At 37.8% G+C, this 15056-nt stretch overlaps 1 protein-coding gene across 1 annotated transcript in view; it reads right to left on the reverse strand.

The window, feature by feature from the left end:
• The window catches only part of DNAH7 (dynein axonemal heavy chain 7), a 224376-nt gene that overhangs the window by 148801 nt on the left and 60519 nt on the right, over positions 1 to 15056 (reverse strand). The window contains exons 19-21 of the mRNA XM_058548598.1: positions 14242 to 14428; positions 3887 to 4080; positions 2130 to 2328 (exon numbers count right to left, since the gene is read on the reverse strand). Coding sequence (XP_058404581.1) covers positions 2130 to 2328; positions 3887 to 4080; positions 14242 to 14428 — 580 coding nt within the window. The remainder of the gene's footprint in view (positions 1 to 2129; positions 2329 to 3886; positions 4081 to 14241; positions 14429 to 15056) is intronic.

Consider the following 15056-nt stretch of genomic DNA (forward strand, 5'->3'; position numbering starts at 1 on the left):
ATATGTTTTCAGTGGATTGATATACCCACTTTCTCTATCAGCCATAAGTGGGAAACATTCTAATCTATTATATGTATCAACCAAAAATAATAACATCATCTGTGAGGTGATACCCACTTTAATATCTGAATTTCAGAAAAGATTATCAAAATTAGATTTTTCTGAGAAATATGTAAGGATGGGTGAACCTTTCTGAATTTCTAGTCTAGCTAGGATATTTATAGAGCTGAAAAGAGATGAAGGGCAGTGTTGGCTATTGATAATAAAGAAGATTTAAAAGGCCAGAAGAAGCCACAAGAAAGGGCAGGTGAAAATGAGCAACTGAGAGATGGGAGAAACATAGAAAAGAATAGAAGGTACAGTGGAGAAATGTCAAGGATGGAATAAATACATGTTCTAGAAGAACACTGTGGAGAGAACAAGAGAAAGACATTAAAATCTAAATCACAGATTTCTATACAGCTGGATGAGGAGAAATATCATTACGTAAAGTTCTACAATATTGTATGTAAAACATATTATATCTATGTATGCCATATGTATATATGTCCATGTGTATGTGTATATATGTGTGTGTATGTGTATATATATACTATATTTATATACTATGTATATACTATATATAGTATATATAATAACTATATTTGGGGGTAGCAAGCTACATTGGCAAATGTGCCAAGAACACGATTTTTTTATTATTTGCAATATTGACACAAAATTCACTTAATTTAGGCATGCAGTAGCCTTTCAGGCATGCAAATACATATAGCAGAACAGAGTAAGTAACACATATATCTCCTATTTGTAATATTTTACATGCATTTTCTTGCATATTTCACTAACACAAATTTACACATGAACATTTGGGGACAATGTTTCCTACACAATTTCTTGCCGCCCCATCTTAATACTCTGAAATGGCAACCAAAATATTTTCTCTAAGCACTTTGACAAAATTAAAAGAATAGTTGAAATAGTATCATATATATGCAAAATAATGAATTACCACTGTATACATCAATAAACAAACCACGTCACCCAATTCAATGCTGCTAAGTAGTGGTCAAAGCAGAATTCATCTGTATTGTTAACAGCTGCATAAATGGGGATGCTCTTTGTCAATACTTATCAATGCCTATGAAAGCTTAACCTCTTTAGCCCAGTGGTCCTACATATAAGAAGTAATCATAAGAAAATAAATAATTCAATCAAAGAAACTAGCTATATGCATAAGGATATTTATTATAATTTAATCTATGATAAGAAATGGGAAACTATCCAAAAGATTTTCCATCTATTGGAAAAATATTAAGCAGGCAGATATTAAAACTATATTTAAGAAAAAGAAGGATTAAGACATATTACGCACATTAAACACCTAGATTTCAATGAATTTTGTCAATCATGTATGAGAGAATCTGAAAAAGTAATGAAAACTCTTATTGATTAGGACCTGATACCATCTTTCCTTCTTATTCTTGCCCTCATGCTCCCCTGCTCAATTATGATTTTTATTCTTGATGAGGAACTTGAATGCTAAGTCCACCTTATAGTAAAAAATGAATTTAAGTGCTCAATTAATCTCTATCTGTTGCCATGACTTGAAATTTTCTACTAACAAAAATAATTACAAGTGATTGAGTTGATAATATGTTTTATAAGATGTGGAAAATGTGAGGTTACCATTAATTGTAGGAAGTACTTCTGATTTTCTAACATTTTGGTACATATTTTATATATACACAGAACAAAAGGATTCACCATAGAAACATACACGTCAAGGAGACTGATGTGAAACTGTAGAGTGGTGCTTCCAAGGCAAGACTAAAGACAAACTGTGTAGACCAAAGTGTGTTTAATTAATGATGAAAGCACTGGCATGCGGCTGCAAGAAATGAGACAGACTCGTGACTAAAGCTCAAGTTTTCTGTAATATGGATGGTATTTTGCCCCCTTTTCAAGTGAGTCACCACAAAATTAATACCATAGACCATATCTTTGCCTTCAAGCTATTACAATCAAATTGGTAATTCATGACTCAATTTCTGTCTAAATAACAGTGCATTTATCAACGATACATTAATATTCTATCATCTTTACTAGAAATAATAATAAATATAGCTGGCTACCTTGTGGATGGACTTAATCATAATTCTCTCTAACTCAACCAACCACTTCTCCACTTGACCTCTGGCTTTGGCTGTTGAAATGGTCTCCACGAGTTCCACAACCTCTCCTTCACTACTCTTCATGTGAGTAATGTCTAAAGTTTCTGTAAATTCTACTTTTGCAATTCCTTCAAAACATTTCTTCAAGTGAGGTTGCACCCTGTCAGGAAAAAAAACGTGTAAGAGAATTAACCAAATGAAAGCAATTCCTTAAGTATCAGTATTCTTTGTGCACCAATCTTCATTCAAAATTCATAAATGTGCATGATGTGTTAGGCCCCTGCTAGACGTTGCTGGAGATGAAATGCTGAGGGAAAAAAAAAAAAAAAGACACACTCCCTGAATGCATGGATTACACAGTCCAGTGGGAGGTCATCATTAATTGAAAATCACAAAAAATGTGTGAAATTACAATTATAATAAGAGCTACAGAGGAGACGTCCACGAGGCTTTGTTTCCAGCACACTCAACTGAAAGATGTTAAAAGTAACATAAGGAGCAAACCAATCTTGACTAACAGGTAATACACTAACCTGAAGAATCTTCAAATGCACAAAAGGAGCCATTTCAACTGGGACCTTCAGAGACAGCTTGCAAATTATGAGCTGAGTTCAGTGCGTTCAGTACTTTACAGTTTACTAAGTCAACTGCTTTGAAGGTACTCAACTTCAGTCTATTTGTTGTAATACAGATGGAACTGACTAAACCCCTCACTTTGGGCACATCACCAATAACCAATTGAATTCATCATTCAAAGGTGCAAAACAGAAGCAGAGTATAAAAACTCAAATGGAAATCTGAGCCTAAATTTATATTTTTGTCTGGATTATTTGTCTCCTATTTTGAAGGCATAAAACACAAAATTAAATTTGTTTAACAAATATCTATTCACTGTCTGCTATATACCAGACACTCTTCTAAGGAATGAGGAATCAGCATTGGGGGAAAGAAACAGTCAAAAATCTCTGCTTGGAGAGATCATGGATTAATTGAGCACTTAATCATGGAGCTTATATTCTGCTAGAGGAAATCAAACAGTGAACAAATAAGCACATTATAGAGTAAGCCAGACGATAAAAAGTATACCGAAGGGGAATAAGGTAGAGAAGACAATCCAGGAAAGGTGGCAAGGGAGTGCTGGAAGGGGCTGCCATTTTAAATAAAGTGGTCAAGGAAGGCCTCCTGACTGGCAGATGGTTGAGCAGGTTTCCACAAAGACCTACAGGAGGTGAGTGAAGTCTTATGGATATCTGGGTGAGGAGCATCCTAGGCACAGAGAACAGTACGCTGAGGGATGAGGCTGCCCTTTATGGGGGACTTGCAAGGACTGTAGCAGAGTGAGCAAGAAGGAAACCAGTGGGAGATGAACAGACAGGAGAATGGGAGACCACCCGTGCAGGTCATTGCAAGCCACCGAGGGTACTGATTTTTATTCTGAATGTAATTAGAAGAGGGAGGTGTTCTGAAAAATCTTAAGAGAATATGTGCTAAAATAAGACATCCACTCCAAGATCCACCAAATTTGGAAAAATGTCATTCAATGATATTACTTATGTTTTTAATAATTATTTCAAGTTGATTACTGATAATATTGAGAACAGTTTTGAAAAGTTATTACATAAACATAATTATATGTATTTATTTACGTTCTGCCTTATTCTAAACATTAAATTTAAGCAGATAACTTTAGCCACGTGTAATATATGTAAGTTCCTTACCTAGTGGGATCTTTAGTCTCAGACAGTATCTCAAGAAGTTCATCATTAGACAAGAAAAAAAATCTGGGGAAGAAGAGACGTTTCTTTTCCAAATATTCATTAAGTCCTTTAAGAATGAGTTCCAAAAGTTCATTAGACTTTTTCAGCCTTTCCAGCATTTTCTCAATAGTTACAACTGTCAGAACGTGTTTATCCTAAAAATAAAAGAGAAAACACTCAACTCAAAAATATTAGATACTAACTTTATATTCATATTATATTTGAGATTGCATGTTTTTAAACAAAGGTTATACAAAATTTAAAGTGAATGTTTACTTTTAAAAAGTAATTTTGCATATTCTAGGTCTAACCAGCCTCTTTTTTTTTTTTTTTTTAATTTTTGTGAGGAAAATCAGCCCTGAGCTAACATGTATTGCCAATCCTCCTCCTTTTTCTCCCCAAAGCCCCAGTAGATAGTTGTATGTCATAGCTGCACATCCTTCTAGTTGCTGTACGTGGGACGTGGCCTCAGCGTGGCCGGACAAGTGGTGCGTCAGTGCAAACCCGGGATCCGAACCTGGGCCACCAGTAGCGGAGCACGCGCACTTAACCGCTAAGCCACGGGGCCGCCCCAAACCAGCCTCTTTAATTATGTAAAAGTCACATCAGAGACAGAAAATGAGAGAGAGAGAGAGAGGACACTGTTTGAACTCGCAAGAAGGACAGGGGGAAACAAAATAGTATGAGATACGTTTGTCTTGTATTCTTTGAGGAAAAGTACTCTAAAAAGATAAGCCATCATTATAACTATTATTTTATTATTATTGTCATCAACTATAATAAAATAACACGATCCCTGTTTTATAACTGTAGATGAAAAAGTAAGAGTTCAGGGTGGTGAGGAAGGAGTTTTCAATAGAGATGGCACGCTGCAGAGAACCCCTTTTGCAACTCCATTACAGCACTCTGCTTGCTGAAGGACTTAGGTTCAAGGTGTGTTCTTCCTGAACTCTCTAGAGACTAGAGCTGTTCTACCTCGATGGCACAGATTTCTGAACATTCTATCACAGGAAAGCACCACTGTGAGTCGTTTGCTTTAAAGTGATTCAAATATAATCAAGTATTTAAAAAAGAGCTTTCTTTTGTGCTGTGGGATTCAAAATAAGAATTATAACCAAAAGCTGATCTTAAGAACTGATATTTTTAAAAAGTAAATCGTTTATTGATTTCTGAAAATATCCATACAAGTAATCACTGGGTTTATGAAAATCTTGAGAAATACATGTTAAAATACAATCTAAATATAGTTGAAATAAAATTCTTTTTACTTTTTTTTTTTTCCTTAACACATGATTGATGTCATCTGGGTCTAGTCCTGGTCTCATAATTCCAGACTCAGTGTTCACCACTGACACCAATGACAAAATAAGAAAAGTTCTTTACTAAATAAGCTTACAGGTGTTACAAAGAGGTGCTAGGGCCGGCCCCGTGGCTTAGCGGTTAAGTGCGCGCGCTCCGCTGCTGGTGACCCAGGTTCGGATCCCCGGCGCGCACCAACGCACCACTTCTCCCGCCATGCTGAGGCCGTGTCCCACATACAGCAACTATGACGTATAACTATCTACTGGGGCTTTGGGGGACAAAAAGAAATAAATAAAATTAAAAAAGAAAGAGGTGCTAAAACACATTAGAGATTTTGATCACCAGACCAAATACTAAACGTCATGAGAACACACCAGCACATTTATTAAATAAGTGATAGGGCATTTTAGAAAATTTATATGAAATTAAATCAAGAGAACATTGTTCAAAATTAAACATGAATTTCAAGATTAACTAACGAAACTTATTTTTGGTATTCAGCCATGACTGAGAGATCAACCAAAAATGTCAGCTGTAAATTGTTTCATATAGAAATTTTACTTCTATTGCAGGAGTCTCTAAAATATGTTTTTGTTAAATATACTTAGAATGCGGCTGAAAATGATTGATAGATACAGTTTTCTGCTTTGTTTTGAATTATAACAACATAACTTGGAAACAGCAATTTACTCAAAGAACAAAATAATTATCATTAATACTTGTTTTCTTAATAAAATAAGGTTCATATGAAATATGTAACATATGATTAGATTAATTTATCTTTAAAGGAACACAATTTTTAAAAGGGATTTTATTATATTTCCTAACATTTTTATGTTTTAAATAAATATTTTTTAAAATGCATACACAAAAAAGCATGACAGAGACTCAGGTCATAATTTAAATGTGTAATTCATTCAATAAAGGATAGAGTAGAACTCATGTACTCCTAAATCCAAAAACCAAATGGTGTTCTTAGAGTGCCACCTTCTGGAAACGTATGCCTTTCTTTGCTGAAAACAAAAAGCTGAATGGTTGCCAATAAATGTGAAAAACTCCTTTCACAAATTAACAATATTTGTCTTATTCTCGCCAAAGAATTTATTGTAATGTTGCTGTTTTGGATCTGAGATTTGAAAGCTAAAAAAATTCAGTTATTTAAAACAATAGTTCATATTTCTTTCCTTAAATGTTACAATTAAATATCTCTGGAAAAACAGCATTCAAGTAAAATTTTTAAATTGAATTCCTGTGGTCAAATCTATTTAACTAGATTAGCTCAATGAGTCTTAGTCAAATATGCCAGGTCTAAATGAATACAGGCAATAATCTACATACCTTTGTGTATAGACTTAACGAAAAAATATATAAAAGTAATCATCTCATGACTGGAAACTAAACTACCTTCACTCTCTTCTGTGGTAAGGGGACACAACAGAGACTGCATCAGGTAAAGGAAGCACAGCCCTGTTTCTAACCCACACCCCTCTTTATGACCTGGGTGACCCTGGATCATTTATTTAACCTGAGTCTCTATTTTCTTATCTTTAAAATGGGGATAAGAGCCCTCACTCAAAGTTGTCATGAGGACAAATTAGACAACAATTTGACGCACCTAATATGGTGCGTCACATATGGAACTCACATACTAGAAACTACTGTTTTCATTTTCCCTTCCATGAGCATTTCTGAGAGAGAGAGAGACAGACAGACAGATACTATCTGGGGGGAGGAGGGAACGAGGCACTTACATCACTCCATCAGTTTCATGGAGTTAAAATGAACATTTTATAATCTGTCATCCTTCAGGTAAGATATTTATCATAGTAAAAGAAAACTGGCTTTAAGTCCCTTTAAGCATTGCCATAAAATCCTGGTACAGAGTAGGCATTCCCATAAACATTGAATGCTTGAGCAAATGCAGGATGAGTTAGGCCTGTAGACACACAGAACTCAAGAAGAGTACAACCCTCGGTGTGGTACCAGGCTGCTACTTATTAGCTATGTTCTCAGGACATCACAACATTACACCAGGAAACTATCAGAAATTTGAAACTTAGTATGACTCCCTTGACACTTTAATTACTTTTCTGTTTTCTGGAGGAGAAGAAGAGGAATTACTAACTGTTATATTTTTTGGTTAAAGAAATAATTTTACAAATTTTATGTGTCTTCTTTTGCTTCACAAGTATCACACTCCCATCAGCTCTAATGACAATCTCCTGGTTGATTTACATTTCTAAGCCAAAAGCCTGTGGTATCAGGGGCCTGAAACTTAATTTGGGTCTATGGAGAGAGCATTCTAATGACGGCTGCCAGGAAGCTTCACAGAAAGTACAGTTTCATACACATAATGGAGTTACGCTCAAGCCGGTTCAGTAAACTTCAGAAGCATAAACTTCCTAATCAGAAATCTCCAAACAACAGAAAACTGGTAAGATCCTCATTAAACCTTTAAGCGCTAAGAAAGGAAATGTGGGTTCCCTGTGTAGACCTTTAAGCCCTTTACAGCTTTGAGATCCTCTGACCTCACCAGGAATAGAAATTCTTTCAAGACCAAGATGCTGATAGAATTAATCCAGATCTTAGGGCCCACTTACCTAAAATTGAATTTTCAGAGAAGGTTTTTCAGAATAAACTCAGAATCCTTAGAACTAGCAATAATTCAAGGATCAATCTCAAGTATTCATTCAGTCACTCAACAAATATTTACTGAGGGCCGGCTACTCATCAGGCATTGTTCTTAGTGCTTGGCAACAACAGTGAAAAAAGAGACAAGGATCCCAGCCTTCATGGGGAGACGATGATAAATAAACATAATAATTCATATATCACCTAGTAATTTATAAAGTTATAGATGCTACAAACAAGAAAAGGGGGGTTGGGAGCACCGGGAAGGCAAAGGCAGGTTTTGATTTTGAACACAGTGCTCAGTGCGAGCCTCTTTATAGAGGAGACATTCGAGAAAAGACTTCAAGGAAGCAAAGGCATTAATGAGCTCTGCAGGTATTTGGACGTACAGCATTTCAGGAAGACGGTCCAGTCAGTGCAAAGGCTCCAGTCAGGGTGTGTTTGGCATGGGTGATTGAAAAAAAAAAAAGGAAGCCAGCATGGCTGGAATAGAGGAATTAAGGTGGAAAGTTCTAAGAACAAAGAGGTAAAAGGGTGGAGTGAGCAGATCAAGAACTTCCCATTCCATGAAATCCTTGATATGTCCCCACACAGAGAAGTAGTTCTCCCTGGACACTAAGACATCTCAACTAGCAAAACCAAAAATTGGGAAGCAAAATTCTTGTGAGTAGCTTCCTGGGTGAATTGGTGAGAAGTGTCACTCATTTTCACTTCTTAATTCCCAGACCCATGGTCGCTGCCTATGGGAGAAACCATACATTTGGAGCTGTTTGAGAACATACGCTATGTATCCTCTAGAAAAGTGCCCCAAACTCACCAACTACTGTCTTCCCGCCGGTACAGCACCTGAGCCTTCAATGTGAGCCATTCCACTTTTTGTAAGGCCAACGCTCACATTAGGACCTGTAAATCTTACGAGTGTCAGTCAATTGCCTCATTTCCCTTGTAATGTGAGTTCCTTAGCAGAAGCAATGTTGTGTGGAAACTGTGACAATGAGCAAGTTGCTTAGTAAGTCAATGAATGACAGTGTTAGCAGCTTGAGATGAGAAAGGAAAAACCCATCTGGTGCAGACAAATCACTGCCCCCTTCTATGTTGAAAGACGTCCAGTGGATTCAATTCCAATGGATAAACGGCTGCCTGGTCCCTTCAGGTGTGGTGCCGTATCAGAAGCAGTATGTTAGTTTCTGCTGTTGGCAGCTTGGACCCTCAGCAGTGTTGGTGAATGGCCGTCCACGATGATAAGTCCTTCCATAATTCCCATCTCTGCCATCACTACTTCTTTGTTCATAGCTAGAGTGATCATATATCCCAATTTGATGAGGATAGTTCTGGTTATGCTTGTTCTCTTGGCTTATTATTTGCTTTAACTCTCAAAAGTTCCTCAGTTTGGACAACATATTCCACGATTATTCTATTCGTCACTCACTGTGCATACACTGGCATATGCTGGTTGACATTCACAAAATAGATCAACTGGTCAAGTACATTATGAAGTGCCTCCTTTTGCAGTGCTGGTCTTTTATTAAACATTTACATGGAACACAAATACGCTCATATTCTAGTCTATTCTGTGATCCCTTCTACTTCTTCCCCAGACCTCCTCTTTACCAATCCTTCAATCTTCTTTCTTCTAAGTTTTTGATCATGCAGCCAAACTGTTTGCTACTGACCATGATCCATGTAGATCCACACTTCTGACTCTGGGGTCAGATGTAGATCCACACTTCTGACCATCTCTCTTTCTAGCCAAGGTTAAAAAAACAAACTAACATATTCCTTGAAGTTGTGCCCACTAGAAGGATTCCCTTCCTGCCGCCTTTTAAGGCCACCCCTAAGTGAAGCTGTAGTTTCCGCTTCTGGATGGTACAATTATATTTTGCAGAAACATCTGTAAAGTAGTCTCTAATTTCTTTAAATCATATCAAGAATTTTCTGGCATTTCAACTTCTTTTAGGTAGGACATCATAGAAGCCAGGTTTTGGTCAAAAAAGCAAGTACCACTCACATCTCCTTGACTAGCACATTGAACCCAGGATCTCTAATAAGCGCATTCACATCAATACATTTGACCACATCTAATTTGAGTTCCTTCCTTTCTAGACAAGCACCATTACAATACCTTGCCTCCCATATTTCTCAGGCTTCTGCCAAGGCTTCTGGCAAGGGAGGCTCAGCAGTGTGAGGGTCAGGCTACCCAGAGTCAATCAAATCCACCCAGATGTCCCCATTCCCAGTTCTCATCACCCCATTCTTCCCCAATAAGTAAACTACCTTTCATATAACAGATTCGGCAAGGCTGTGAATTAAATTACATTGTAATTTGGCAACCCATTGGGTCAGACTCTATAACTCATTTTTGGCTCTGTCAAAGTTGTAGCTATGAGAAATAAGGGGCTCTTTAAGGGCAATCACAGAACCTCCTCAGTCCTCTGACCATGTCTTGAGTAGAGAATTTAAAATTCTGAATTATGCTATTTCTTTCTTTAATTTCTCCAGTGCTTTTGAAAGAATTAAGCCCATCTCACATCCCTTGTATTTCAAATTCCTACCATATTGACCTATTCCAGCAGCACTTGGTCCACCAAAGCATTGCCTGTAAAATACACTCTTTATTCCAAGAGACCAAGAGCATAATTTAACTTAATGATTTTTGCACTGCATGCCAAGTACCACACAGTGTTCCATTTTCAAATGGTAACTAGATCTTCACTACCCTTAAACCCAACTGAGTCATATAAACAATCCTAGACCCCATCCTTGAGGTTCTGGTATATTTATTCTGAGTTTGGTGCAGAATCCTTCTAGGTACATTAAGCAAAAAAGAAACGTAACATAGGGAATTGATTACAAAATCATTGGAAGACCTCAGGGAGCACACTCCAGGGTAGGCTTCCAGGAGAGACTCCTAGAACACTGTGGAACTGACCTTCCAGGAGTGTTACCTCCTCTGTCCCAATCAGCACCAAAGGCTACCACCACTGGAACTACTGTGTTCAAGAACACACCATGGTGGTTGTGATTCTAGGGATCACAGAGTGGGATCAGGAAGCCACCATCATCACTGCCTCTAAATACCAATAAAACTGGTGACCAGACATTGAAGTTCTGTTGGAAAAGAAAAAAAAGTCATGTGTCCGTAATCTTGCTTGACAACAGAAATGGCTAAAACAGCAAGAAGATGGCCACTGCTTACCTTATGCCTTCCAAATCCCAAATGAATGTATCTAATTGTCAAAATCTAATTCAATTCCAGAAACTTAGATGCTAAGGAGTCTGGGAGATGTGGTTTTTAGCTTTCCAGCTCACTAGAAACAAGTGAGATGCTTGGTACCAAATGATCATATTTAATATAGTAAAGGGAAAAATAAAAATAAAGAACAACTCCTAAGTTTTTGGCCTGAGTAACAGGGAGAATGGTGTTTATATTTCCTCAGATGGGGTTAGGCTACAAGAGGAAAAGGTTTGGGGAGAGATTCAAGAGCGCCTTCTTTTGCCTTGTATGGAATACAAAAGAAGACTTGTGTGGGTCAAAAGTCAAGTCTGGGAGTGAGTGCAGTATACACGAAAAAAGATTGTCCACTTATTTCACTTTCAAATGGTGGGCAATTAACTGGTTCCTATCCCTGAGTCTTAGGGAGGGGGCCCAAGACAGTGCCTAGAATGCTTTCAAGTGTCTGTAAAGAGAGGAGACTAACATCTTCCCCAACTGGAAGTCTGCTGACCCGCTCCAGTGCTACCAGAGCAGGAAAGAACCCTGGCAGAAGATGGTGTGGTGGGGTGATGAGGCAAAGAAGGGGCCAGGACCATGTGCTCAAGGTTACTAAGAGGTACTGAAGATGGACCCCACCTTTCTGCAGACCCTAGGTGAAATTAATGGCTACAGACTGGTGAAATACTGCTGTAGCATGGGGCAAGGAGACACACACGAGAGGAATGTGGCAAAAGCCATCATCGGTAAGTCAGTTTGAAGATGCAGTCAAATCTTGCAGAGGATGACCAAACCTGGGGCAGATGTTCAAGATAGAGTCGCTCAGCAGCTAGATCTTGTCGAGGTCTTCACCTGTCCGCACTCAGTCAATCTATGGACTTCATCCGTCCACAATTGGTCAAAAAGCTAGACTAGGTGTGACATTCAACAGTACAGGCCAGTGCGGGACACCACTGACAGGAGGCTGTCCACCTTATGACTACCGACAAAAACAACGGCCAACTGGGCTGGATCAGTTACATCAGTAAATGCTCTCTACCTCTCGCTCTCCTTCTCTCTCCTTCTCTCTCTTCCTATTATTCTCCCCATCCCTCCCTCCCTCCTTCTTTTCTCCTTTTCTCTGTCCTGGCACCAGGCGATAAGCATAGGAAGGAGATAAGTAGTGTGGGAGGGCAGTCCCCACAGCTCCCACCACTGGAGCCTCAGGTTTACCTGCGCTGTGGGGAGAAGAGCTCCGAGTAGAACACAAGATTCAGGTTTAAAACAGGCACAGCTATGTCTTCATAAACAAAACTATCCTAATAACCAACAGTGATTGAAACATTCTGAGATTAGACTGAAAGGTCAAAGGGGAGCCTCTCCTAGTGAAAAGCATAGTTGGCCAAACATAGTTGGTAGCAGGTCCAAATCAAAATTATTTCATGTTTATACCTCAAGGAACCAAGACACTTCAACCAAGCCAGTTATATCAACAATATCATTTACATTCTATTTTTAACCTCTGAGCCTTTTCTCTTGGCATAGTTCTAACAGAACCTTTATTAGGAACCCCTAAGACTGAAAGTGATGGCTTCTTGTACCAAGCACTTAATCCAGTGGCCTCTATGACACGAGTCATGTCATTAGATACAGATACATGTTTATTTTCAAAGCTTTGGAGATGGTGGATAAAAGCTGTCCTGAATACTAACATATTGAGAAAAAGAAAATGTAAAGCCAGCTGAGAAAGACAATCAAGTCTTACAGAAAAGTAAATCGTCACCCAAAGAAAACTGCTTATTCGGGAACGAGCGTAAGTAATGTGTTTTTGTTTGTTTGTTCTTAATTCAGCAGTTTTATAGAATTGAAAATCGCCTCCTTCATCTACTTGTCCCAGCATAGCTGCCCTTTTCTAGGCATTGAAATAGCTACCAAATTTCCTTAGCAATGTGGGATTTTGAAGAGTATTTTGATCAAATACCAAAAAAAGAAATTCTTTTTTATTAATTTTTAAAATAATATTAAGTAAGAGAATACAAGCAACTACTTTTTGCTTTTTTGGGCAACAAAAAAATTCTACTTCATCCCTTTCCAAACGAAAATATATACATATAAAGGTTTTGCCCTGTTGTAAGGAAACAATATACGAAAGGCTACATTTATAAAATAAATTAATTAGAGATGATTAAATGCATCACAAAGTGACTCAACAATAGGTCCTTTAAATATAGAATTCCAGTATGATTAATTTTACTAAAGTTTCATTTATACAGAGATTTGTTTCAAGTATTATTACATAAAATGAAATAATCTTATTAAATAAATAAACCCATGTCCATATTTCTGAATATTTTCCTATCAAATCATACAGTTGATGTTGATACAGTATTACCAGTATTTAGGGTTAAAATCACAACTTTCAAAGTTTAAATAATGAAAATACACATATTTCTATTTTAGGGTAGGAAAATTTTAAGATAATACTCTTCCTATCTTACAGTACTGTATTTGATCAAAAAACCAATGGTGAAGTTTACATTCATTTAATGATATAATTTAATAACTAATATTTCTTCTATTTTAATCTTAACTTCCAATAACACACAAACCATGCCTTGCAGATAGTAAATAAATGACTTTGGAATTGAACAAAAATCATACCTATTTTAGTGTTACTGGTTTTTATTAAATTCCCTCCTTAACTTACACTATAAGTTCTCCTCCACAGTATTTGCATATTGATTGGTTGCCTTCTGTTTGTATTTATTGGGCTCTTTAGATCTAGTTATCTTTACAACTCATCTTGTTTTAGGTCCCTACAGAGAAGCTTGCTGACTGAGCGGCTGGCACGCTGACGTGTTTCCCCTGCAACATGGGGCAGCCCATAACCAGGGGCCAGAGACTGGAAGGGCACAGCAAGCACTAAGTGCAGTGTCTTTCAGCGAGAGCACCCGGTCAGAACCACTAACAGAACCAAATGTCATTAAATAATGCAAATTCAATTTGGACCTCAAGAAGTAGTCAGGAGAAAATATCTACTTTGCCTTTGACATTCCTTGCTCCTGGAATTCTAAAATAATACCTGAAAAGAGGACCTATGTGGGAAAAAGACAATGGCTTATTTGGATTGTTTTGAAAACAAAAATCACGTCAGTTCAACCAAATCATCACATTCTCAGAGAGTTTTACCTACTTGTACGACATTTTTCATTATATCTCTCCATGTTTTATCCACAGCTGTAAACCGTCTGCCTTCCTCGGGCATTTGAGACATAATGTCCGGAGAACTGAAAATGGGCTCCAAATACAGCCACGTGGCCTGGACCTTGAGCCATTCATCCAGAATCTCCTGAAGCAGCAGGAGCTTGCCCTCCCATTCTCTGAGAAGCAAAACACAGTGGCTCTTATCAACAGCAAACCAAGCAATGTTTCAGATGACAAAACTCAAAACCGTGACTAGACTGTCAATCTTTATGCAATCTTGTTATTCCAATTTCCATTGATCTAACTTCATTCAAAGATAAATCACTACATTTGTTCCACAAATTTGTTTTATTTTTTTTTTTAAAGATTTTTTTATTTTTTTCCCGCCAAAGCCCCAGTAGATAGTTGTATGTCATAGCTGCACATCCTTCTAGCCGCTGCATGTGGGACGCGGCCTCAGCATGGCCGGAGAAGTGGTGTGCGCCCAGGATCCAAACCCGGGCCGCCAGCAGCGGAGCGCGCGCACTTACCCGCTAAGCCACGGGGCCGGCCCCACAAATTTGTTTTAAAACAATAGCATCAACACATGCTTTTACAGACATACATGTTAAGATATACCTATCCGCAAATGGGTTAGTTTCTGTATACGTCATAACAATAAACCTTTCTGCAATCCAATTCCACGGCTGGAGGGTACAAATTGAGAAATGAAATTCTGGAGACAGTAATCATTCTCAGTAACAGTTCTCAATGAAGAGCACTCTGAACTTCTTAGGAAAGGTAGTTATATCCAAGACTCATTTC

The sequence above is a fragment of the Diceros bicornis genome, chromosome 10 (assembly GCF_020826845.1).
Source record: "Diceros bicornis minor isolate mBicDic1 chromosome 10, mDicBic1.mat.cur, whole genome shotgun sequence".
NCBI lineage: Eukaryota > Metazoa > Chordata > Mammalia > Perissodactyla > Rhinocerotidae > Diceros > Diceros bicornis.